This window comes from Nematolebias whitei, chromosome 6 (assembly GCF_014905685.2).
Source record: "Nematolebias whitei isolate Nwh7 chromosome 6, NemWhi1, whole genome shotgun sequence".
NCBI classification, from domain to species: domain Eukaryota; kingdom Metazoa; phylum Chordata; class Actinopteri; order Cyprinodontiformes; family Rivulidae; genus Nematolebias; species Nematolebias whitei.
In genome coordinates, this window is record NC_056503.1 from 27,896,817 (window position 1) to 27,923,163 (window position 26,347).

Sequence of the window (26,347 nt, forward strand, 5' to 3'; positions counted from 1 at the left end):
ATACTTTCTTTTTTTTATAATTTGCATTTTCTAATTTACTGAACCTAATTTGAAATGTTTAAAGTTGTGTGTTTCCACGCTGTTTCTTTTGATTTCCTATGACGTTCCTTCTTAGTGCAAAAAAAGAGAAATCAAAGCTTTTCTTGGTAGTTTTGTCCCTCGTGGCTGCCCGTAGCTCCACAGCCGGTGAAGCAAGACGTGCAACGCAAAGGCAAAGAGGTCAAGAGGAGGAGGAATGAAAACCACGTGTGTTCACCACCATGTACTGCTCTGTCCTTCCTCAGTACTTGTTGTTGTAAGCCTGTACCCTTTACATGTAGCCACTCACCCCGAGAAGCACGTTTGTTTTAATTTTTGCTTTCCTATTTCACCAAGTCAGAGTCGCACACGGGAGCAAAGCTGCGTGGAGGATTTCTGTACAAACACTGACTGCCGAACATGGTGAGCAAAACAGATGACATCCCGGCGTCAGTGCCTGACTGTAATCCGGTTGAGCTGTCGGATGAACCGGGGGATGGAGCCCAGGACGGGAAAGAGACCGGCAGGACACGTCTGAAGGATTCCTGCGGCTGTGGTGAGTCTGCTGCAAAGTCCCTGCTCCTCATGATAAACTGATGCTAATCTACCCGATGCTCTGGATGCAGCATTACTCCTATAGTAACTGAGCATGCTGTAGGTAACTATACGTTTTCCTCTAACAAGGTTAAGTCAGATCGTCTGGACGGATTCTTAAATATAATTTATATTTTTTCTTGGTTCTGTTTGGTAACATGATTAGGGGGTATGCTTTGGTGTATGCCTCCACCTTCCTCTCACTTGAAGTTAGGAGGCTGTAGCACGAAAATAAGCAATTTCATCAGTGTCTATTTGTTAGTAAACACGTTAGCAATTTACACAGAATCGTATCAATATGTTAGAGCTGTTGTCATAGACTTTGTCGTGGCATTAGGCGCACTGACAAGCAGGTTAACCAAAACACTTTAGCCTAGCCAGTCAGTGTGCTAACAAGCTGGTGTAGTTTCTCATTCAGTCGGGACACGGAAAATTAAACGAATAAAACAAAAACAACTGGACTTTTATTCTGTCGCTCAACACGTTTCTCTTTCCATCCGGGGAGCTGTGTCATTTCAAAAAGCTGGATAGTGCAGCGTTAACCTTTTAAACTGCGTGTGAAGCTTCGTTATGTAAGCTAGTTAGCATGCTAACGTTAGCACGCTAACGCTCATCAGCGTTCAAACGTTAGCTTCTCCGTTCAGACCGTTAGCCTCCGGGCTAGTTAGCTAACTAACACGCAGCCGCTCTTCTCTGTTCTCCTTCCAGCACACGGTTTCAGACTTTGAAGCAGCATTTAAAAAGCGTCTGTTTTGTCTCGGCATGAGTCGACAGCACAGCACACGACTGTCCACGGCGAACACACCGCATCTGCCGGGTGCTGAGCAAGCCTCGACCCTGACGCACATGTTAATTTAACAGCGTGTCGGACAGGAACTGACAGCGGACTGAAGGTCACCTTCAGTGGAGCTGCTCACAGGAACATCGAGGGGGGCTCCTAACATACTTTACTTCTTCACTGAAGTGGTGTTTGTCAGACAGCCTGGGGGACAGGTGTGCTACTTCATTATAACGCTGTTTAAAGTTCGTTTTAGCTCATGTGGGGCCCGTGAAATCCCAGCGGCTAGCAGCGACCCCCTCTAGCCGGTATCAGTCCTACCCGTGTGGGATGAACTGTTCGGCTGCTCCCGCTCGACCAGGAAGCGGAAGCTGTTCGTAGCAGTCATGATGCGCAGCGAGCGCGAGGGAAGGTTATGTTCATGACACACCAAGGGTCGTGTAAAAGCTGGTGAGTGACACGTTTGTTGGAGAAGTTGTTGGAGCGCCTGCATGTTGTCAGTGGAGGCAGACGAGCCTGACCTGAGGTGTACAAAGTTTGAACTTGCAGAAGTCACTGCGGTGTGTTTCTCAACACGTGGGGACCTTGAGTTACCTCTGCAACACCTCACTGCCATTTTACAAGAACATTAAAAAAAAAAACCCAATTCCTGTTGTAAGAATGGATGATCACATGGCCAACAGAAGAGCACACGGATTTTCCTCGTGTTTTTAATAAGAAAGGGCTTCATAATCTTTAATCCTAAAGTGTTAGTTGATTTATGTATGTATGGTCTGACTGGGTAATAAACAATTAAAATTTGGGGGAATCGGTGTAATCATCCGGTGCACACTTCTATAGAACCTGTAGACAATCAGAAGTTTACCGCTTCAATTATTATTGTCAAAAAGTTGTTTAACAGCAAAGAAGTAACCTCGTCGTAGCAAGTTACATCTATGTATGGTTCAAACGGTTAATAAACAAATAGTTATATAGTCCTGGAATGCAGCATGGTGGATAGATGTGTGCTGGTGAGGCGTTGTAGCTCTGGGTGACAGAGCAGACACTTTGAGGTGAGGGTCACTTTCAGTGGCTTTAAGAAGCTTAATGTTCTTGAGGGTTGAAGATTGGCCCAGATAATCCAGGAATCACTGGCGCTATTGATCAATGCAACTACATCATATGTTGCAATAGTTCACACTTTGTCCTCGGAATTTCTGCTATAATTTATTAGTTATTACTGATATTATTACAATCTTGTGGAAATAAAAATCTAGAGACTGTCCTCAGTCCACAGGGACTCCTCCTTGTGGTCCATCCTTGTGTGCTGTTTTTGTTTTCAGGGTTGTCAGACTGGTTAATGTTGCCATGGCAATAGCCATGGTCCCCCATGTCAAGGGCTGCCAAGTGGGCAGGTGGCTGCAAGAAATATTGGGTTTCAAAAGAGCTGGGCTGGTGTATAGAACTACAGAGGAGCTCGTTGTTAAACGTACAGGTCTGAAGTGAGGACCGTGAGTTTACTCAGAGCTTTCACTTTCTGTTTGAACACATCTGCATGTTTACAGATGTTCCAGTGTATCATAAGGTTTGATTTGGGTTCTTGTTTTGTGGATTCTTTACCTTGACTTTATTAAGAGGTTCTTCGACCTTGAGAGAGTTACGGCATGGAGTCTGGACTGCATTTGTCCTGGATAGTAGTAGTAAAGGACCCTAAAATGAGACGCTCTGTCTTAAAAATGTCTGCTGTTCACATCTTGTATAAAAGTTGTTTTCCTGTTAAAACGGAGTCAGGTTTTGTCAACATACTCGTTCTGGTTAGGACTGTCACGATAACAAATTTTGCTGGGCGATTAATTGTCTCAGAAATTATTGTGATAAACAATATTATTGTTTGAAATTTGACAATAGTTAGTAATTATTGTCCAACTTAAAAAGAAATGTTTAATTTGTTTTGTGTGTAGTACCTTTTTTGACCACCGGATGGCAGTATAAGACTGTTTGAACCGAAGGATGGATAGTGAGAAAGCAGTAGGGGAAGGAGGCCACTTGACGTGACATGAGCTGTCTCTTCTTCCCGTTTTTTCCATTCTCAAAATGGCGGACGCTTGGTGTGGTTTGAGCTCTTTAGCATAGCATTTGTCACACAAAGCTTTTAATAAAAAATAGTAAACAAGTTCTCAGCTTCTTTTTGCAGAGAACAACTTTTTTAGACGAAGGCACGAGTTTCAACTGTAAATTCTGGAGCTTCGACAAGACGGAGGATTTTCCCGAGGTCGACCTGTTAGCTTAGCTTTTCAGCTTGGCTGCTTTTAACGATCCAAAAACGCCATTTTGGATGGTTTAAACAGATTTTAGAGAAAAGTGAAAGGGAGGGGTCAGTGAAGAGCACCGGAGTTGATTCTTTTGTCATCCAGTGTCTTCAGTAGAAAGAGAGACACGAAGAAACGATGAAGCTGATAAATGAAAACGAGGTCGATAATTTTCATTTATCATGCGATTAATTGATTTATTGTTTTTTGTGACAGGCCTACCGTACTTCTAGTACCATGAAAACTTAACAGAGGTCCTCCTGAACCTTGGATGTTTTAATATGACCTGAAAGAGCATCATTTTAAAATTTCATCAGCACGTCTTCCCATTTTTAAAACATTATTGAGAAGAATAGTTGCGATTTCTACTGACGATCATTGGATTTTTTTGTTTTCTCTATACTTATAAAGCACCTTCCACCAGTTTGAAGCAAACTGGGGTCAGTTTTGTAGAAATTTGTCTTCTGGGACTTCATGATAAGCAGCATCAGTTGTTAAAAAGTAGTTCTACTAGTTTTACTCCTCCATTGTTTTGTATATTGTAAAATGTTTTTCTCCGCATGTCTGATTTTCCATAGAAGTCTCTTTTTGTCTTTCTTGGTGTCTGATCCAAACCGGACAATGATGCGTGTCAGAACATTATTTTCACATCCAGTAATCCTCAGTCGGGTCATCTGGACAGTTGACTCCACTGTCATCCCAGTGTTGGGCGTTAAACTCATAGCTGCTCTGACTGTACCAAAGATGGCGATGGTGTAATCTGCGTGTGTCAGGAAATTATCTTGTGGCTCATTAATATAAAACTCAGAAGATAATCAGTGGATGTGAGTCAGTTCAATATGGCCGCCACTGCTAAGCAACAACGCTCTCAAAAAGCGGCTGTAGCTCAGGGAATTAAACAGATGCTTGAGTTAACGTTTGGTGTGGTAGTAGCTGAGAGTCCTCTCCAGCACGTGCTCGATTCATACTCGACTGTGAAGCCGTCTGGTTTCACTGGACGGCTCCAGTCTCTCAGGAAGTTTACACGTGAGCTGTGGAAAATCTGTGGTGTCGACTCTTTAGTAATGCGTACCTGTTCGCTCCTAAAACACGATCAGACTGATGGAAGCGGTGATCACGTCTGGGACTGAAACCTTCGCCATGCTGAGAACGAATCCTCCGAGACGACTCAAAGCTTTTGCTTTTATTTTTTGCCGTGCTAACTTGTGTGACCTCTCCAAAGCTGTTGTGTTTGTTATTCAGAGCGTGGCCTCCTCCACTTTTTCATGGCGTTCATTCCCTCCCGGGGGTCACCGTCCTGCTCTGGAGCCCGTCCACCCGCCTCCTCGGTAACCCTGACACTGTGTTACATTCAGCAGTGAGCGAGGACACGTTTGCTGGCAGCAGTTGTCCCTGTGAGAACACAGTTGTCCTACAGCCACAAAGTTGGCCTCAGCTTCATGCGAATTAAAAACACATTTTCCGTTCACTTGAACTCGCCAAAGAAAAATATTGATCTATAAAAGTTTTGAGTAATGATACAATACATTTATATGCAGCTACTTTTAGCATTTTTCTAGTTTTTGAGCTCTTTTTATGTTGGTAACAAATAATTTTTCATTTAAATGCCATCATCTTCCAAGTAAAGGTCTCAAGTCTGTTGCAACAAGGCCCATCTCATCAGGCTGTTTAGATGAGCAGGTCACTTATTGTCAGATTTTTTTAAATGATTGTGTTAGTTTCTGCTCTATTGATTGTGGTATTCAGTGTGATAAATGGATTATTGAAAGTAAATTTTTTATTTTTTTGTCAAATCTGTGTTGAAACCTAACAAGGTTAAGTCAGGTCCTCTGGACAGATTCTTCTTTGTTGAAACGTTTCGTCTTTTATCCAAAAGACTTCTTCAGTCTTGAGGAGCTGCAACAAACTCAGTCTTATAAATAGCACTTTCTCATAGTGGATCAACTAGTTTGCTGGTGACATCCAGAACTAGCTATCGACGTGTAAAAGGAGGACCATCAGCCTAACAATAGATCGTTACTAGTCCAACAATTTTCAGTCAGGTCATCTGGACAGTTTCTTTTTTTTTTTTCTGAAATGTTTCACCTTCCATCCAGAAGGCTTCATCAGTCAAGGAAACACACAAAACTGATTCTTCCCCCAAACAGCTTACTCCAAAGTGGAACAAACCAGCTATGTTGGTGCTAAGATGGTGTCTTTGGTACGCCCCCTCCTCTGTTGCCGGCCCTCTTCCTCGTCGACAGTCATGTCAAACTGGTTCAAAACCAAAAAAGTCCATGCTCAATAATACAGGTATACAATCCAATAATTTTCAGTCAGGTCATCTGGACAGTTTCTTTTTTTGCTGAAACGTTCGGTTAGCACCTTGATGGCCACTTGCTATTCACAGAGGGCTAAGTGATGCAATAACAGCGTTGTAAGAGGGGGACAACTGGACACGGAGGCCTCCGCCTGTTTCATGAATGAGTTCTCGTCACAAATATGGCTTCCTTCTTTACTCCCCTCTCAAACCATCGTTCCTCTCCATCAAGAGTGTGAACATCTTCATCTCTGAAAGAGTGACTGCTGGTCTGACTCTGCAGATGAGTATAAACCACAGAGTCTTGGCCCGATGATGTTGCTCTTCTGGTCCATCTGTTTAGTTTCCTCGATGCAAGACTGATCACAGCCCTGACACTGAACAACATGCACAATATTACTCTGTTTGTGCCAGAGGACTGGATCTTTGGGATGGACCAGTCTTTGCCGTAATGTATTTTGGGGTTTGAAAGCCACTGGGGCGTTGGTGTTGAAACAGTTTGTATTAGATTGATCTAAATGGTGATGGCAGGAGGGAATGAAGCTCTGCTGCTTTTGCTCTTTTCAGTTCTTAATTTTTCATAAATATTCAGATAAGCACTTTTTTTTTTCCTGCTAGCAGCTTGTTGGGATTTCTATGGTTATTCAGTTCAGTTTATTTATATAGCGCTCCTTGATTATATCAAAGAGCTGTTTCTTGTGGGTCAGAGTCAGATTTAATGGAGTCAGAGAAGCTCTAAAACCTTTCTGTAGTCCACAAGCTTACATCTAAACAACACAGACTATTGTCTCTTGTTTCTTGGATCACTCACCATTGTGTGTTAAGGATGACTCCACTATTACCACAAATTTTTTTTTTTTAGCTTAATATCAATATAATTGACTTATAGGCATTTTTGTCTAGATTAAAGTCAGTTAGTTTTGGCAGCCATCTTGAATCGGAGTGATATCAAAAGTTAACTAGTTGTACATGTTCACCTGGTGTTTACTTTCTTAAAGTTTCAATAAAATCCTTCTGGTGGTTCATGAGATATTTTGCTAACAGACAAACCGTGCCGACTCTGAGAGTGCATGCTTAAGTTTAAAGCAAAGGGGTTTTTTTATGCAATAAGCAGCACTTGAAGTTTGTGTTGTGAATGAGATTCAGCTTCATTTACACCAAATTATAGCGTAATCTATGTGAATCTGACTGAATTATGGCCATTTTTGTGTTTTCTAAGGTCAGTTGACTGTGGCAGCCATCATGAATCAACTCAAAAGTTAATCAGTTGTAGATGTTTATCCAAGTTTCATTAAATCTGTTCTGGTTCGTGAGATGTTTAGCTAAAACAAACGCGTGCACACACAGATGGGTGAAGAAAACACTCTCCTTCAGCTGCGGACAAATTCAGTGTTGACATTTTTCTACTGAGAGATGGTGAAGCCAAAAAGCTGTTGGCTTTTCCACACAAATCTAAACGGCTGAACTGCCGAAGTTCTTGCAGGAGGCCACGAATGTCTTGTGATCCACCGTGAACTGGTTTGTTGCAGGGCATAGTGCAAATACAGCCATGGTGAACGAAGACGGAGCTCACGAGCACACGGAGGAGCCCGAATCGAAGCACAACGGGACGGCGGACGGAGGGGACGAGTCCAACGAGCAAGAAGTGATAGTGATCCAGGACACGGGCTTCACCGTGAAGATCCAGGCGCCTGGAACGGAGCCGTTTGACCTGCAGGTACCGACAAGCTCCTGAGCTGTGTGTGACGCTGAGACAGCTTGCTAATGGAATCGCAGCGTGTTCTTGGTACAATCCTTTTTGTCACAACAAAGGGTGACAAAAGGGCGCTTAGACCACTGCACAAGCTTCTACTCAAAGACTAATCCTAATCTCTTTTGTTAATCAGGTGTCGCCCCAGGAAATGGTGCAGGAGATCCATCAGGTGTTGATGGACCGCGAGGATACCTGCCACCGCACCTGCTTCTCTCTGCAGCTGGACGGGAACGTGCTGGACAACTTTGCAGAGCTCAAGTCCATCGAGGGCCTGCAGGAGGGCTCGCTGCTCAAAGTGGTTGAAGGTCAGACTCCGAGGAGAACAAAGTATATTTTTAACAATTGGAACGAGTCGGTGTGGTCATATTTGATTTTTAGCCCAGTTAATGGAGGCCTTTGACCAGTTCATGATGCAACAGTTGGAGCTAGGTTTATTTGTCAGATGCAAAATCAACTCAAGGTCAACAGTGCAATGAGATGCTTAGGACGAGAAGAACCGTCTCGACTCACCCAAACAAAAAAACAAAGAAAAACAACAAGAAATACCAAAGCATGCAGCAAAAATACTAAAAACATACTAAAAATACTACAAAAATACAAGGGGTCGGTTAGCAGTGAGGTTCTTTCAACATCATGGTTCTGTTAGCGACATGGTCTTGTTAGCAGCTTGATGGTAATAAGGACCGCAGCAGCTGGCCTCACAGACCCACAGTCCAGAACCTGGTCCGGCAGACAGACAACATCCAAGGTATCCCTGCGGAACCGAACGGGTCTGTTCTGCGTGTGCAGGCAGATGGAGGATCTTGCTAGCAGCGTTGGCTCTTGGAGCTCTGACTGATTGAATAGTTAGTTAGTGATACAAGCGGTTAATATAACATTAATAAAGGTAAAACTACAAATTACAATGTTTCAATGCACGTTTGATTCCTCCTGAAAAGTAAAGACTCAATGTAACCTCAAATACACATTTATTCACTAAATCACTTAATCCACCTGGCAGACCAGCATCGGCGTCTTGCGTTTTATTCTTTAATACAGATAAATATCCAGGAATAAAACAACGTTTTACGTTTCTATTTGGTGTTTCTCACCTCTTGTCTAAAACTTAAAGATTAGTGCAGGACTATTCAACTGGCGGCCTTGGGGCCAAATCAGGCCCACGAGTGAACTCGGTTCGGTCCTCCAATGGGTTCATTTTGAAATAAAACTGGCTTTTCAACTATAAAACAAACGTATTTAATCACAATAACTGCTGGATGTCCGGCCCCTGAGCTCTTGGCTTTCACTAAACGTGGCCCCCTGAGCAATTTAGTTGAATAGCCCTGGATTAGGGGGTCCTAATAGTTTCAGGGTGGGGCTCACACCTCTTGTACTGGAACTTACTTCTTGCTTCCAATAACTAACGCGTCTCGACGAAGATCAAGTTTATTACTTGGCAGCTTGTAGTGCTCAAAGCTTTCAGTCGTTGCACAGACGGCATGAATTGTCAAAGAACACCAGCTAACCACACGTGTCGCCTGCACTGACCTTGCAACACATACTGGGACCTAAGTGGCATTTACTGGGCTAATTGTAACTATGACTAAACCTAAATGATTCCTAGGATTATATTTTGGTAATTGATGAAAATCTATTAGTGCAAGACAACTTTCTTTGTTTGCTATATTTACCAAAGCTAATGAAGATAAGATTGGTAATGTGATATTAAGCACATGGACAGAAGCTTGGACCGACTCCATACAGTTTGGGCTTTAAAACTCTGCTCAAGCGTTTTAACTCTATAAAGAAAACCGGCTTTAGTTTGTCATTTTGTTTTTGTCCTCTAGAGCCGTACACGGTGCGTGAAGCCCGCATTCATGTGCGCCACATCAGAGACCTGCTGAAAAGCCTGGACCCCTCCGACGCCTACAACGGAGTGGACTGCAACTCCCTGTCTTTCCTCAGCGTCTTCACTGACGGAGACCTCGGAGGTAAGACTCTGCTGAGGCCCAGACTGTAGGCTGGCTTCTCCACTCTGTTAAAACTCATTTATAGAGTTTCTGTCCTCTGAAGGATTTTAAAGGTTAGAGTGTTGGCGGCATCAGTGAGGGACCATTTCGCAGCTGTAATGCTACAGTTAGCGTTTAGCTTCCCTTGTGCTTAAGAGATGAAGAATTGGACTTGTTGATAAAGATTTAAAATAAATAAATTTCTCTTTTTGTTTAAACTTTTCTCAGTGATCTGCGCTCAAATCGAAGCAAAAGTGTTGCATACATGATTTCCACCTACATAAAACAGGTGTTGCAACTGAACGAGGTGTTCTGCTGTCTCCAGATCAGTTAAAGGGCTCTCACAGCGTGGGTCTTTAACAGAAGAGATCGAGCAGCCTTGCGTTAGCCTCACTAACACAAACGTTTCTCCTTCATCTGATCGCAGACAGCGGTAAGAGGAAGAAGAAGGGCAATGAGCTGGAACAGATCGACTGTACTCCCCCAGAACACATCCTGCCGGGCAGCAAAGACCGCCCTGTGGTGCCCCTCCAGCCACAGAACAAGGACTGGAAGGTGTGGGACTCTCTGCTTTGTATGATTTTCAATATAAAATGACCTACAAAATAAAAGTACATAAACTCGGGATGTGTCAGTAATGGAAGATCATTTGAACCATTTTTCTTTATGTGCCGTCGTCACCAGCCCATGCAGTGCCTGAAGGTCCTGACCATGAGCGGCTGGAACCCTCCGCCTGGGAACAGGAAGATGCACGGCGACCTCATGTACCTGAACATGGTGACGGTGGAGGAGCGCCACGTCAGTGTCACCGCCTCCACACGGGGCTTCTACCTCAACCAGTGAGTTGACGTTGCAGCTCGGTTTACTCCCTGCCGCGGGGTCTGCCGTCCTCATCTGAGCTCTGCAGCTTCAGATCAAACGTTTGACAGCATCTATCGGTTAGATCGTTGGTGAATGAAATGCAGGTTTTCAAGCGCACTGTTTTACATGAAAGGTTAGTACCGATAAAATTTAAATTATAAATCCGTTAGTAAAATACTGACTTTGAATTTCAACTAAATATGAGCTGAAATTAGATTAGACTGTAAATGGCAGTTTGGATGTTTTTTTTAGCAGTTTAATCGAAACAGTTTATTAAAGTGTTGAGTATAATCTGTTTCATCATCTTTCTCTGAGCTGTTTTCTACAGATGTTGTACAAGCAGCACACTAGTTGACTAGTTAAAACTGTTATAATTAGTTTATTACAAAATATTTTTATATGCCTGTTCTGTGGCACCATCTGTCTCTGTGGGTGGTTTCTTCTCGGACGTCTAAATTGAAAACCTTTCAATTTAGAAATGTCAACCTGCACAGCTGGACACCTCTTGGGTCAAGAATGAGCCTTCTTCAGTTCAAGGGCAAAGGTCAAGGTCACCGGTGACCCCCTTTTTTTTAAATTTCGTCTATGCTGCAGCTTGGCCTCTGAGTAACGGAAACGTTAAACCTTTTTTCCCCTAAATTGTCCCTCTGTCCATCCGTAAGAGACAGTATGTGGACACACGTTTAGAAAATGCCATCAGATTCTGGCTTATTTTTACTAAGACCACTTCTGTCAGAGAAATAATGAGTGGTACTGGTGAAGTCTTCTACTCTTATCATTAACTGGTTTGGACAGGTCAGTAAATCCCCCCCCCCCACTTCCCCCAAAAAAGGCAAAAAACAAAACAAACACCTGAACTTGTATTCTGTCTCCAGTTTGACCGTTGAGCATCATAGAAATGTCTTCACAATCTACACCAGCAGATAGGGCGGTATATCAACATGAAAGTTCTCCACACTGCAGCTGACGGCTGGAGTTCTTACTTGTTCTTTAATTGAACTGTTTGTCCATGTGCACCAACAACATCATTATCACACAATCACGTATATGCTTGAAAAAAAAACACACACATTCAGGATTGTTGTGTGAAGGATTCATGCTTTGGATGTTGATTATTCTGACAATTTACTGACTTGCGTATTATGCATGGTTGGCGGTACTCGTTGCACATCATGCTACTATCCACAAGCAACAAAAGCCAACAAGTCTTCATTAAAAAGTGCATGCTTTTCATTGTTTAAAAAAAAAAAAAAAACATCAAATGAGGGGTACAGTCCTGAATTCAGAATTGAATTCAAAGTCTTACTTCCAACTAGGGCTGAATAATCAATTGCATTTGCAATAATATGATAAAACGAGATTTTCCAATCGCAAAGGCTGCGATTTGACTGGTCACGTGATCTGGTTACGTGACTTGCGAGTGAGTGGAGCAGAGCAGGGAGTGGGAGAAGTCAACATTGCGTTTTAACTGGTTGCACAGTGGTGTCAGGCTCATCAGAAGCTGACACATCTGAAAGTTTGTTGCCAAAGAGTGGCAGCACATCTGTTGTGTGGAATTATTTTATCTATAAAAAAGAAGACATTTACCCTTTATTTATACAGGTTGGTTTCATTGAGTCACGAGAACTCATTTGCAAGAAAGACCCGTTTAGGGAGCAGATGGTTCTGCACAACATGTATTGTGCAGAACCTGCCTTGCTGCTGTTGCTACCTCTCGAGGTAACACCACAAATCTTTATCAACACTTAAAAAAACGCCACAAAGCCATTTTACGATATGGCTAGAATGCCAACGACCAGTGCTTCAACTTAAAGTTAGCAAAGTACCAGCCGACAGGGATCACTGACAGAACTGTTTGAAGGTATTACTCCATATTAACATAATTTGAAACGGCACGTGGAAATAACTCGAGCAATAACAGAGTTCATAGTGAAAGACATGACGCCCATTAATGCAGTGATCAAGCCTGGGTTTACAGCTTTGATAAACACAATGGATAAGTGGTACAGAATGCCCTCGCGCACACATTTTAGCCAAGTTGTTACCCCAGAGCTACACAAAAAATGCAGAAACAGAGTTGCAGCGCTGCTGAAAACAGTGGAGATTTTTTGCAACTGAAACAGATTTATTGCTTGTGTTTGTTGAAAAATACATGAGAAGAAGACATTGAAAAATAATGGCATGTTAAATCACAATATTGATGTAAAAAAATCATAATTAGAATATTTTCCAAAATTGTTCAGCCCTACTTCTAGCCTACAAAGCCCTCAACAACCTAGCTCCATCTTGTATTCAAGATCTTATTGTTCCATATTTTCCTAACGGAGCACTTCGCTGTCAGACTGCAGGCTTACTTGTGGTTCCTACAGTTTCCAAAAGCAGAATGGGAAGAAGATCTTTCAGTTATCAGGCTCCTCTCTTGTGGAACCAACTTCCAGTTTCTGTCCATGAGGCTGACACATTGTCCAGTTTGAAGACTGGGCTCAAGACTTACCTTTTTGATAAATCCTATAGTTAGGGTTGGCTTGTTATGCTGCTATAGACTTAAACTAATGGAGGACAAATTATCCTCATTTCTTAAAATTGTTACAAATGAATAGTTTGTATTTGAAATTATTTCTGTGTATTTCTGAGGTCAAAATATAATGAATCAATCACAGACGTTCTGCATCAAAACTTCCTGCAGACATGCTGCTCTGTCTGCACAGACAGCGATGAGTTTTAGTCGTTCTCGGTCCTGATGACCTTACTTTCATTTCAAGCATTTGCACCACGCCATTCTAAGATGGCCTCCAATTTACCTGAGGTATATAATGAATAGGTGTTGTGGGAAAATTTCTCTGGAAAATGAAGGGATTAATGTGATGCAATACGTGTGTCTCTCAGGTCTACAACCTACACGTTCAACCCAAAACCAACCAACCCGAGTTTCCTGAGCCATTCTCTGGTGGAGCTGCTGAGCCAGATCAGCCCTGCCTTCAAGAAGAACTTCACTGCACTGCAAAAGAAAAGGTAAAAACGTTGTTTAGTTTATTTGTTAATCTGTTTCAAGTCACTGAAATCGTTATTTTATCTTTTTTAATTACTGTGTCTGAGCGTTAATAATAAAACAAAGTTAATCTTACGTCTTTACTCACTTTTTACTTTACAAAAGCTCCTCCTGTTTCCTGTTGGATTCATCTTTAAAGCAGTTGCTTCGACAGGCATTCTGAAGTTAATCCTTTGGTTCGTTGACCTTGTTTAACTGAGATTAATTTTACAGTCAGGATCTGAGCTTGAGGCATCACATCAGTTTTTATTAGGAAATGTAAAAGCAGCCTCAGGGTTAGTGTTTTTTAAAATTTTTTATTTTCACTGCAGAGTTCAAAGACACCCGTTTGAGAGGATCGCCACACCTTTCCAGTTGTACAGCTGGACCGCACCGCAGGTCGACCACGCCATGGACTGCGTCAGGGCTGAGGACGCTTACACCTCCCGCCTGGGCTATGAGGAGCACATACCTGGACAGGTGGGAGCAGCTAAAACCACAGCAGAAACTGGTGGAGTTAGACTTCCCAGAGTGTAAATGGAGGTTTCTATTTCTTCAGACCAGAGATTGGAACGAGGAGCTTCAGACCACGAGAGAACTTCCCCAGAAAAACTTACCTGAGCGCCTGCTGAGGGAGAGGGCCATCTTCAAGGTACAGTTCAGATCAGTTTATTTATGTGGGGACAAGTCTCAACAAAAGTTCTTTTGGGGGAAACTGTGCAAAAGAAAAAAAAACAGTCTAAGACTTGCATCTAATTCATATCCAGATTTAAATCCAATGACGGTCAATTAATTCATATTTTAACACAATATAGTCACAAAACAATATAAAATGCATCGAGTCTTCATTAAATCTTTGCATCACTTTGCTGCAATCCCCCCATCCTAAGCAGCATGGAGGCGACAGTGGGAAGGAACAACTCCCTGTTAACAGGAAGACTCCATGCTCTGTTCCTTTTTTTATGTCCTGCAGGTGCATAGTGACTTTGCAGCCGCAGCCACTCGAGGCGCCATGGCGGTAATCGATGGGAACGTAATGGCGATCAACCCTGGCGAGGAAACGCGCATGCAGATGTTCATCTGGAACAACATCTTCTTCAGCCTGGGCTTCGATGTGCGGGACCATTATCACGAGCTGGGCGGCGACGCAGCCGCCCACGCTGCACCCACTAATGACTTGAACGGCGTTCGGGCTTACGGAGCAGTGGATGTGGAGGGCCTGTACACCTTGGGAACGGTAGTGGTGGACTATAGGGGCTACCGAGTCACCGCCCAGTCCATCATCCCAGGCATCCTGGAGCGTGAGCAGGAGCAGAGCGTCATCTACGGCTCCATTGACTTTGGAAAGACTGTAGTTTCTCACAGCAAATACCTGGAGCTGCTGGATAAGACCAGCAGGCCGCTGAAGGTCAGTAATGCCTCAATGACTCGTATTAAATTTAAGTTATAGAGCAAATTTTGTATCCTGCCTTTAAAAACTAAATGCTCACTTCCATATGATGTAAAATGCAGGTTCAGCGGCACAAAGTGCTGAACGAGAAGGAGGAGGCCGTGGAGTTGTGCTCTTCTGTCGAATGTAAAGGCATCATTGGGAATGATGGCCGACATTACATTCTGGACCTTCTTCGTACCTTCCCTCCGGACCTTAACTTCCTGCCTGTGTGCGGAGAGGAGCTGTCTGCAGATAGCCAGTGCCAAGGCTTCCCCCGCCAGCACCGCCATCGCTTGGCTTGTCTTCGCCAAGAGCTCATTGAGGCCTTTGTGGAGCACAGGTGGGCACAGAGCCTTTTCTGTTCAACTTTAACACAACATACAAATCTTACAGTCCGTTTCATTTGTGTTTATGTATTTTTAGATATCTCCTCTTCATGAAGATGGCAGCGTTGCAGCTTATGCATCAAAAGGCAAACAAGGACTTGAACAAGGCTGATACGCCTGCAATCACTGACACGTCAGAGGAAAAAAGCAACGCAGATACAAAACAGATTACAGCTACAGACTCTTCTACTGCCACACGAGTGTCCACACATGGCACAGACCAGGAAGACAACAGTACTGACTCTCAAACGGTGATCGAAGGTGAAGGAAACTCAAAGCCCACAACAAACGGGCCTGTAGACCCTGCAGGCACTCCGAACGGGCAATTCAAAAGCAAATTGGAGGTTAAGGAGCTTGAAGAAAGTATTCCAGGATTAGCTCAGGCCAAAGAGCTGGCGGAGACCTTAGTTGCCGAAGATGGATCTGGTGTTGGTAGGTCCAGAATTAGCCCAAAAACTAAGGCAGCAGTAATGCAGGGAGAGCTACTCTGGTGGATCATTGCATAGAAGGAAATAAATCGGAGATTATGTTGTAAACCAAACATTAACCTATTACAGCCCAAGTGTTTAACACACATGTATTCATAGAGTCAAAGCAGTCAAGTGTCTGATTAAATGTGATTTCAATTAGTTGCTTCTTTCCACCTGATTAGCCGTCTCTGCTAACTGTCAGCCTGCAGTAGGGGAGATTGTTGGCACCTGATCCACCCGTCTCCAGCATGTGATCACTGTGTAGCCGGGTTTGACCCAGTGGGGAGAATAATCAGAGGCTGTGGTGTTTAATCCAAATGAGTCTTGGAATGAAGGAGTAATCTCACGGTGAATGATCTGTGGGCTGTTTGTTGACTACGGTGGTGGGGTTCATGCTGACGCCATGTCTACAGCAGGCTGGGTGAAGATGCTTGGTTTTCTCTGAGACACTGTCCAAAGTTTACTGTTGCGATTTAAAAAGATGGCTCGGATCCATTCATTGGGGTTCTGTGGAAACGTTTTAAACCGTTATCTGTTGAAGATGGCTCCACGAATGACCTCGGGTGGAAGAAAATTCTCAGCTCTGACCAGATTGACGAGTACCATAGTAGAATGCTGCCGTTTTAAAATAACTCCGTTGTCAGAGTGCAAACGTATAAATCTTCACATTGCCATCATTTTTCCATTACTCTGTTTTTTTTATGTGGATTTCTGTGGTTCCTTGCAAAGTAGCAGCAGCAGCTGCACTTCTGGTAAAGCAAGTAGTTCAGGGTTATTCAACTGGTGGCCCCGGAGCCAAATCAGGCCCATGGTTGAACTTAGTTCGTCCCACCAGTGGGTTCATTTTTAAATAAAACTAGATTTTAAACCATGAAACACTTACTTAATGACTAACTGCTGGATGTTCGGCCCCTGAGCTCTTGGCTTTCAGTAACTGTGGCCTCTTGAGCAATTTAGTTGAATAGCCCTGCTGTAGAACATTTAAAAATATATTTCTGCTAGAAAAACTACTTAAAGCAAAACTGACAGTGACGTAAATGTGTATTTAATGGCATTTGCATGAACTGCTGTGAAATATTTGGGTTTGGAGTTGTTTCAAGGAGGCAACAATTTACTTTAGTCTTGGCTCAGCTGGGCTAAGGACGAGCTCGTCAATCCAGACAGAATGAAACACCATTTCATGTTGTTCAGAGCGATCTATGACGGGGAAGATGTTGGTGTTTATATTCTTTCCACGGAACCCACCTCAAAACAGTCGGACTATCTCTTTAAGCGTTTGTCAAGTTTAAATGCTAAAACAGTTTGAGGCTACAGAAAGCAGCACCTTCGTGTGGACATGGTGTAAGAACCTGAACTGTTTACATTTGTTGACGTGATGCGAGTTCCTTTTTAACATATTTGTATCCATTTTTTATTCCCCCCCCCCCCCCCCCGGGGGTTCTGATGACAGATCCCAAAAGTCGTGAAGTGGTCCTGAACGCCTGCAAGGCCGTGGGCTCCATCAGCAACACGTCTTTTGATATTCGCTTCAACCCCGACATCTTCTCTCCAGGTGAGGGGTCAAACAGAAGTTGGCCTTTAATATGAAACAAGTTGTAAGAAGGTAAAGTGTGAAAGTGGATTTTTTTCAGTCAGATTCTTTGTCATTCGCACCTCATGTGGTGGAGCGAGATTATGTACACAGGGTCCCAGTTACATCCAACAATAAAATGTAAAAGAAAAACAGTAATAACATCTAAGATATGAACTAAGAAAAACATCAACTAAATATACACTAAGCACTCATAACATAAAAACATTACGTCGAGTTTTAACCCTTTATATTGGTAAAAACATGCAAACTTAAAAACGTTTAGTTAGATTTAACCGTGCAGAACGGCTGCTTTGAACCTGTTCATCCTGTTTTAGCATGTTTTAGAAGTGCTTTTTAATTTGTTCAGTTAATAACTGGAAAACGTTTTGCTGATCTACAGTGTATTATTGACCAGATTTGCAGAAAATTAATTTTTAATTAAATTTAAAACGTGAAGCTCAAAAAAAACCAAAAAACTTGACTCCTTTTGGTTGAAGTGTAGCTAAAATACCTAATATTTCATTTTCAGTTTTTATTTCTGTTTTTTTTTAACAAAAATTGACCGTGTGTGTGTGGTTGCTGAAACAGGAGTGCGTTTTCCAGACGACAGCTTGGAGGACGTCCAGAAGCAGAAGCAGCTTCTCAAAGACTCCGCTGCCTTCCTTGTGTCGTGTCAGATCCCGGCTCTGGTCAGCGATGCTCATTAAACACGTTTGTGTTTTTAACTGGATTTATCAGTGTGTGACTTTTAATGTGCATTCAAATCAGATTAAAGACAGTTTGGACCACAGCACTCTGCCCCTGGATGGAGTCACCCTGACTGAGGCCTTGCACCAGAGAGGCATCAATGTTCGCTATTTAGGCACAGTTTTAGAGTTTGTGGATAAGACTCCTGCCAAAGCCCAGCTGGAGCACTTCTACGTGAGTCCGATTCCCCAAATCTGAATGTTGTCGGCTGCGACGCTGCAGTTTTAAAGGTTTGTTCTCCCCCCTTTTAATTACAGAGAATAGGAATCATGGAGCTGATCACCAGGTGTGCTAAACATATCTTCAGGACATACCTCCAGGTGTGTAACATCTCAAAACTTCTTAAAGATACAAATCCACATTATTTAATGGACTGTGTTTGTCCTGACGCAGGGTGTGGAGCTGTCTGCTCTGTCTGCCGCTGTAAGCCACTTCCTGAACTGCTTCCTAAGCTCCTTCCCCGACGCAGTCGCCCACCTGCCTCCAGACGAGCTCGTGTCACGACGCAAAAGCCGCAAACGCCGCAACAGGGTCCCCGGTGCCGGCGACAACACGGCGTGGGCCAGCCTGACACCCAGCGAGCTGTGGAAGAACATCACCTCTGAGGCTCTGAGCTACTATCACTTCACCCTACAGTGGTGAGTGTCTCATCACTTAATGGGAAAGTCTCCTCTATTTTTTTTTTTTTTGGCTAGCAGGAGTGATTTTATTTTATTTTTCCTGCTCAGTGAAAGTGTCGATCAGGTCGTGGAGAAGTACGGCCTTCAGAAAATCACCCTGCTCCGAGAAATTTCAGTCAAAACTGGCATCCAGGTAATAGTTTCACCACCTTGACCTCACTATATAAACTTGTCAGTGGTTCCTTTTAATATTTTTTAATGAAACTCAATGTATGTACTTTACGTTCAACTTTTAGATTCTACTCAAGGAGTACAACTTCGACAGCCGCCACAAGCCGGCCTTCACGGAGGAGGACATCCTGAACATTTTCCCTGTTGTGAAGCACGTCAACCCCAAAGCCTCAGACGCCTTCCACTTCTTCCAGAGTGGGCAGGCCAAAGTGCAGCAAGGTGACGCTGTTTGAAATGGTGTCAAACATGGAAATGTTCTGAGCATTAATGTTTTTACTTGTATAATATTTAGAGTACAACCATTAAAACCCCTAAAACAACATATCAGTAAGCTGCTGTCAGACCCTCACAATATGGGAACAAAGATTATCTTCATGTGTTTATATCTAATGAAACTTGCATTTCCCGTGAAAATGCAGTGTGAATGCTTATTGCTGAAAAACTTGCTGAAATTTAGCTGAAATGGAAGAACCCGGTAATTTAGCAAAATAAATCAGAAAGAAGACATATTTGCTGAATTAGGTTTGAATAAGCAGAAATGAGCACAGCAATTTAGAAAATTAGCTATAAAAAGGCAGAAATTAGCTAAATAAATAGCAGAAAATTAACTGAAAAGGCAGAAAGAAGCTTAAACTACCAAAAGGAGCTGAAGTGAGCTAAAAAAAAAAAAAGTGGAACTGGCTGGAAAAGCTAAAATTAGCATGCAAACAGCTACCGGTAAATAATTGCTGAAATAGCAGAAAAAGCTGAAACTAGTAAGAAAAAAACTGAAAGGAGCATAACAAGCTAAAATTAGCATAAAGAAGTTGATTAGGCTGAAAGTAGCAGAAATTATCACCGAAAAAATAAATTTATCTGAAAACTGCTGAAATAGCTAAAGAAATGCTAAAAATGTAGCTGAATAGGTAGAACAAGCTTAAATTAGCAGAAGAAATCAGAAAGAATATGTTTGCTCAGAAAAGCCCCCAGTATACTGCCGCGTACATCCATACGCAGAGGTACGCACGTACGTACGCAGAGGTACGAGCGTACACCCCAGGGCATGTCTGTGCAAAGCTCAAATTTTTACGAACGCGTACGCGGTGTCGCACAATAAACTGCCCAGCGACGGACTGTTTTGTATGCGACACCAATGTATTAAATTCCCCTTCATCTCTGATCTGGCCTTTTCTTTTTTTTTTTGCCAAGAGGCAGTGACCTCTTCCTCCTACGTTGATGCCATGACTGAAATGGTGAGAAATGGAAGAATTTGTCACGAACAAATTAAACTCAGGTCCAGCGTGGCTGCGGGAGGGTCTGGAGATTTCCTGGTGGGCTGGTCTGATGTGTGGGCTGTAGAGCTAGCGCTCCGTTTTTTTAATTTTTTAGATCTTTTTATTAACAACATAAACGCAGAACACTGCTGCGGCGGAGGCTGCCAGCGCTCGCCTTTTTCTATTTTCCGACTTGTCAATCAATCCAGTAGGCGTATCAGCAATTGACCAATCGGCGACCTCAATTTGTCCCAAAGGTAAACGCCCCTTGTCTGTGAAGCTGCTCTGCAGCTGCTCGGGGTGTACGCTGGAGTACGACGTCTGAATCCTCTGCGTACACGCGTGAACGGACGCACGCGGCAGTATACTGGAGGCTTTAGGCTGAATGTAGCAGAAATTAGCATAAAAAGTGGAAATTATCTGAAAAATGCTGAATTTAGCAAAAAACTGCTGAAAAGTACCTAAAAGAAGCAGAGAGCTGAAGTTACCAGTCAAAAGTGGAGAGAGCATATTTTTGCCGAATTATTCTGAAAAATGTTGAAACGGGTGCAAAAAAATGTGGAATTAGCTGAAAAAGCTAAAATTAGCATTAAGACGGCTAAATAGTAGCTTTAATATCAGAATAAGCTTAAACTAGCAGAAATAAGCTGAAAGATGCATAACCAGCTGAAATTAGAGAATTTGCATTTCCAGTGAAAATGCTCGTGTGAATGCCATTTAAGGCCCTCCCAGCAAAGCACCGCTCCGGCCATGCCGCGACCGCAGGAGCTTCAGCCCCTCCACCCAGTCGCCATCGCGAACGCTCTCATGCCAGTCCCCCACACGTTCACCACGAGGCGCATTTCCTGAATGTTTGACATCGCCTTCGGTCCATTTCAGTACTAGTCCAGCTCCAGGTCTTACAAGTATACGTGAAATCCAACCTTCCAGACAGGAGTTATTGTGACTTCCTGTTTTGTTGCGAATGTTTGACGAGCACTTCATATATGCTTTTCCACATGTCGTGTGGTAATCAACAGTTAGTTTCAGTTTTATAACTTACACAGGGCAAAGCCTGAAGAGTCACCCAAATATAGACAGTTCATTCTCTGAGTGGGTGGGCCTTAAGTAATGTCATGAATCAACAATACCAAAGTGTCTGTAGGTGTTCACTGATGAAGCACAAAAAATTCAGATCGGATCATGTATCACTGAGATATAACTACTGGAATAATGTAGGGGGCAAACTTGAGTCAAAAGTTAAACAACAATACAAATGCGTGTATAATTGCTCACTGATCAAGCACAAAAAATCTGGTGCCGATCGGATGATGTATGGCCAAGATATAAATGTAAGAATAACGTAGGGGGCGCTATAGAGGCTATTGGCCACTTATCATGGATTCCTGTTCAAGGGGTGGATATTGATCGATCATACTGATTTTCATGCAGCTCGGCTCAAATCTGTGGAATTTAGAGCCAAATGTATTGCGATGGCGTTACGTTTTACTTCGCCACGCCACGGCGCTCACATGCTCCACCCAAAACTGTCAGTGTTGGAAAGCAAGTTACACCAACATGTCTTGGGTCACTGGACACACTGTCATGCTGATTGGATCACATGGGTCAGCTTGGGATGTTAAATGTAAAACTTTACACTTCCTGTTGTCAGAAGGCGTGGGTCTTGTAGGGGACCTGATGTAGATCAATCATTAAAGGTTTCATGTTTCAGACAGTTTTTGTTTATGAGCTATTAGCGTTTCTTTGAAAACAATTAAAGGCATTCCAAAAAAGTTCAATCTGGTCCTCTGGACATTCAAAAAACAAAACAAAGCAAAAAATATAGAAACATTTCGTCTCTCATCCAAGAGACTTCCTCAGTCTGAGGTGCTGCAGCAGCAAACTGGTTGATCCACTCTGAGAAGGTGCTATTTAAGAGACTGAGCTGAAAACAGCACCTCAGACTGAGGAAGTCTCTTGGATGAGAGACGAAACGTTTCTATATTTTTTGCTTTGTTTTGTTTTTTGAATGTCCAGAGGACCAGATTGAACTTTTTTGGATTTTTCTACCTGGATTATTGAGCATGCATCAGGAAATTAAAGGCATTCACACAATTAGCAGAAATAAATTAGAAGAAGCACAAAAATGTTTGTTAGCAGAAAGAACGTGAAAGGAGCACAAAACAGCTGAAATTAGCTGAAAAAAGCTGAATTTTTAAAAATTTGCACAAAGAAGCTGAAAGAAGCTGAAGCAGAACAAAACGTGAAATCAGCAGTAAAAGGTTGTAAACAGATGTAAAGATATGAAGGATTTAAAATGAGCACAGTTCATTTCCTATGAGAAAAAAATATGGCAGAAAAGGCTAAATATTTCAAAAAGCTAAAGTTGTACCAATACCAAAAGTCATAGCAAGACTGTTCTGAAACAGTTAAACATTTTGATATGATTTATTGAAATGGCAAAAAAAATTTGTGGAAAAAGAAATATGCCGAAAAACGTACGGAAGAAAAATGGATCACAATAGTGTGAACGTGTCGAACTGGTTGAAAACAACAAAGTCCATGCTCAATAACTGGTTTTCAACCAGTTTGACACGACTCAACAAGGAAGAGGGCCAGCAATGGAGGAGGGGGCATGACAACGAGACCATCTTAGCACCAACATAACTGGTTTGTTCCACTTTGGAGTAAGCTGTTGGGGTAAGAATCAGTTTTGTGTTGTGCGTTTCCTTGACTGATGAAGCCTTCTGGATGGAAGGTGTAACGTTTCAGCACAAAAAAAGAAACTGTCCAGATGACCTGACTGAAAAATGTTGGATTGTATACCTGGATTATTGAGCATGGACTTTGTTGTTGATAATGTGAACGCTTCATAAACATTCACACTATTATTTGTTCTTATTTCCAGGTTTTCTGAAGGAGGGCTGCGAACTGATCAACGAGGCTCTGAACCTTTTCAACAACGTGTACGGAGCCATGCACGTAGAGATCTGCGCCTGCCTGCGCCTGCTCGCACGCCTTAATTACATCATGGGAGACCACCCCGAGGTCAGCACAACCGAACCAACTCTTTGGGTTTTCTCAGAACTTCTTGTTGCCATAACTGAAGTGTGTGTGTGTGTGTTCACCTACAGGCTCTCAGCAACCAGCAGAAAGCTGTCCTGATGAGTGAAAGAGTCCTCGGCATTGAGCACCCAAACACAATTCAAGAATATGTAAGTTTGTAAATGCAGGATTTTGTTTCTTTCTAACTAAACTACCGGTAGTTGAATATCTTTATTTTGATGTTTTTTATTTTCTTGACCATCTCAGATGCACTTGGCTCTGTACTGCTTTGCAAACGGCCAACTGTCAACCGCCCTGAAGCTGCTTTACCGTGCTCGGTACCTCATGTTGTTGGTTTGTGGAGAGGACCATCCAGAGATGGCTCTAATAGACGTGAGTCCAGCTTTAGAATTTCTATTAAACGAATAATGAAACGGTGTAAAAGACTGCCTTGTCTTCTGCAGAATAATATTGGACTTGTTCTTCATGGAGTGATGGAGTACGATTTATCTCTGCGGTTCCTGGAGAATGCTTTGACCAGCAACACAAAGTACCACGGACCCCGGTCCCTCAAAGTGGCCCTCAGGTGAGTGGAGCGACGTTGTGTTAATGCTTGGAGTTCAAACACTCCTGACATGATGTTCTTACATCATCTTGTTTCTTTCAGTCATCATCTAGTTGCAAGAGTTTATGAAAGCAAGGCAGAGTTTCGCTCTGCTCTGCAGCACGAGAAGGAGGGTTACACCATTTACAAGAACCAGGTAAGTCCGGCAAGACCCAGGGCATTTGTTTCTGCAAAGTTTCTCAAAGACATAGTTTACCTGCATTTGTTTTTCTCCTCTCAGATGGGCGAGGCTCATGAGAAAACCAAAGAGAGCTCGGAGTATTTGAAGTATCTGACCCAGCAGGCTGTAGCACTGCAGAGAACCATGAATGAGATTTACAAGAACGGCTCCAACGCCAGCATCATGCCCCTCAAGGTGATGCCTCCGAGACCAACAGGTTTTCTCTGCCTCCTTTTTTAAAAAGTTTTTGATGCTGATATTATGTCATCCTGTTTTCCAGTTCACTGCTCCCAGCATGGCCAGCATCCTGGAGCAGCTAAACATCATCAACGGCATCATCTTTATTCCTCTCAGGTAGAGTCAGAGAGGAGCGTTACTGTGTTTTGCCTCTTATTTTACTTACACACCCATTTTCAGCTCAGCTGTAAAAACTGACTGAGCTGGCACAGGCAAAAGCATTATTAGTGCATTTATTAGTACATTACTAATTAGTACATTAGTGGTTTAGATCATATTTAACAGAGAAGCTTCTGTGTGCGTATTGGTGCTGTGGAGTCTTCTGTAGCGCCTCTCACGTGGAGTACCTCAGGGATCTATACTTCGCCTCCTTCTGTTTTCTCTATATTTACTCCCTCTGGGATATATTCTCTGGAAACTTGGTGTTACTTTTCATTTTATGCTGATGACAGCCAAATTTATGTGCCATTAGAGCAAGATGAACAATACTCCGTGAACCAACTCCTGGAATGTTTGGCAGAAGTCAGAGCAAGGATGTCACAGAACTTTTTACGTTTTAATGAGGAAAAGACTGAGATCTTGTTGTTTAAGCCCAGTGATGGTTCCAAAGTCCAGGCTGATCTGGGTCCTTTAACACATCTGACTGAGACAGCAACTAACCTGGGTATGAGGCTGGACAATGACTTTAAACTATATGTACAGATGAAATCAGTGATCAAGTCCAGCTTTTATCACTTGAGACAACTGGCCAAGGTCAAACCATTTCTGTCAAAACATCATTTTGAGATTTTAATCCATGCTTCCATCACAACTCGTCTGGACTACTGTAATTCACTGTATGTCGATCTGAGCCAGTCATTACTGACTCACCTGCTGCTGGTTCAGAATGTTGCTGCCGCCTTTTAACTTGTACCAGAAATCGAGAGCACATCGCCCCTGTCTTAAAATCACTACGCTGGCTCCCAGTTCGTTTCCGGATTAATTTTAAGGTTCTTTTGTTTGTTTTCAAATGTCTTCATGGTCTCGCCCCACAGTATCTGTCCGACCTGCTCCAGCTGTACGTTCCCTCACTCTCTCTCTCAGATCAGCAGATCAGCTGCTGTTGGTCGTCCCAAAGTCCAACAGGAGGCTGAGAGGTGACCGAGCGTTCTCAGTCGCTGCCCCTGAACTGTGGAACGAGCTGCCTGCACGTCAGACAAGCTGACTCACTTCCTGTTTTTAAATATTTGCTGAAGACACATTTTTTATTCTTTGGCTTTTAACTCAGCTCGAAATGTTGGTTTTACTGTTTGTAAGTTATTTGTTTAATTGTTTTTACTGTTTGCTGTTTTATGATTTTGGTAGTTCATTACTTTTATGGTTTCAGTTGATTTTATGTTTTTATACCTGCTTGTATGTGTTAGTGTACAGCACTTTGGCCAACGGGTGTTGTTTTTAAAGTGCTTTATAAATAAAGTTGTATTGCATTAAAAAGTATGAATGTAAACTGAATGTGTAAGAGCAGTGGAACATCTAAAGCACTCATCTTGGTGTGCACTGAGGACTAGGATTTTGTTACACTCTGGTATAAAGTGGGTATTTTAGTTGGCTTCTTCAAAAAGCTTGTAGACAAGTTATCACAACTTTTCCGAGTAAGTGTATTTTTGCCTTTTTCAGCCAAAAGGATCTGGAGAACCTGAAGGCCGAGGTGCAGAGGCGACAGCAGCTGCATGAGCTGGGGAAGAGCGAGGAGCCCATCGAGGACAGCCCACTGGAACTAGAAGACAAAATCCCTGTTGATTAATACTCAAACAGCCTCAACAAATACTTCCTGCTTTTAAAACAATGAGAGGGATGGAGGCTGTGGTGCAACAGCCTGGAGCCTGTGGACCCATGAACCAAGTAAATCAGCTTTGAAATAAACTGTGGGGGTCAGAGACAAACTGTGGAATACAGGAGAACATGAAAAGAGAGCAGGAGCAGAAATGACGAATGGAAAAAAA

The 26,347-nt window shown here is 42.8% G+C and overlaps 1 protein-coding gene across 2 annotated transcripts; it reads left to right on the forward strand.

The window, feature by feature from the left end:
- The first annotated feature begins 228 nt into the window (after nt 1-228).
- On the forward strand, nt 229-26,347 carry cluha (clustered mitochondria (cluA/CLU1) homolog a). Of its 2 annotated transcripts, none has more exons than XM_037677469.1 (27): nt 229-574; nt 7,507-7,694; nt 7,864-8,035; nt 9,557-9,700; nt 10,146-10,273; nt 10,403-10,557; nt 13,466-13,591; nt 13,940-14,087; nt 14,167-14,259; nt 14,581-15,015; nt 15,120-15,379; nt 15,463-15,857; nt 17,346-17,447; nt 18,057-18,157; nt 18,237-18,389; nt 18,473-18,535; nt 18,609-18,853; nt 18,944-19,028; nt 19,132-19,285; nt 23,207-23,346; nt 23,433-23,513; nt 23,611-23,736; nt 23,808-23,929; nt 24,011-24,104; nt 24,189-24,323; nt 24,409-24,482; nt 26,022-26,347. In XM_037677469.1, exons 1-27 carry the CDS (start codon nt 439-441, stop codon nt 26,146-26,148), a joined length of 4,182 nt encoding a protein of 1,393 aa, XP_037533397.1. In that variant the 5' UTR covers nt 229-438; the 3' UTR covers nt 26,149-26,347. The 2 variants fall into 2 exon arrangements, with proteins under 2 accessions (XP_037533397.1, XP_037533398.1); XM_037677470.1 differs by lacking the exon at nt 229-574 and adding an exon at nt 1,773-1,840.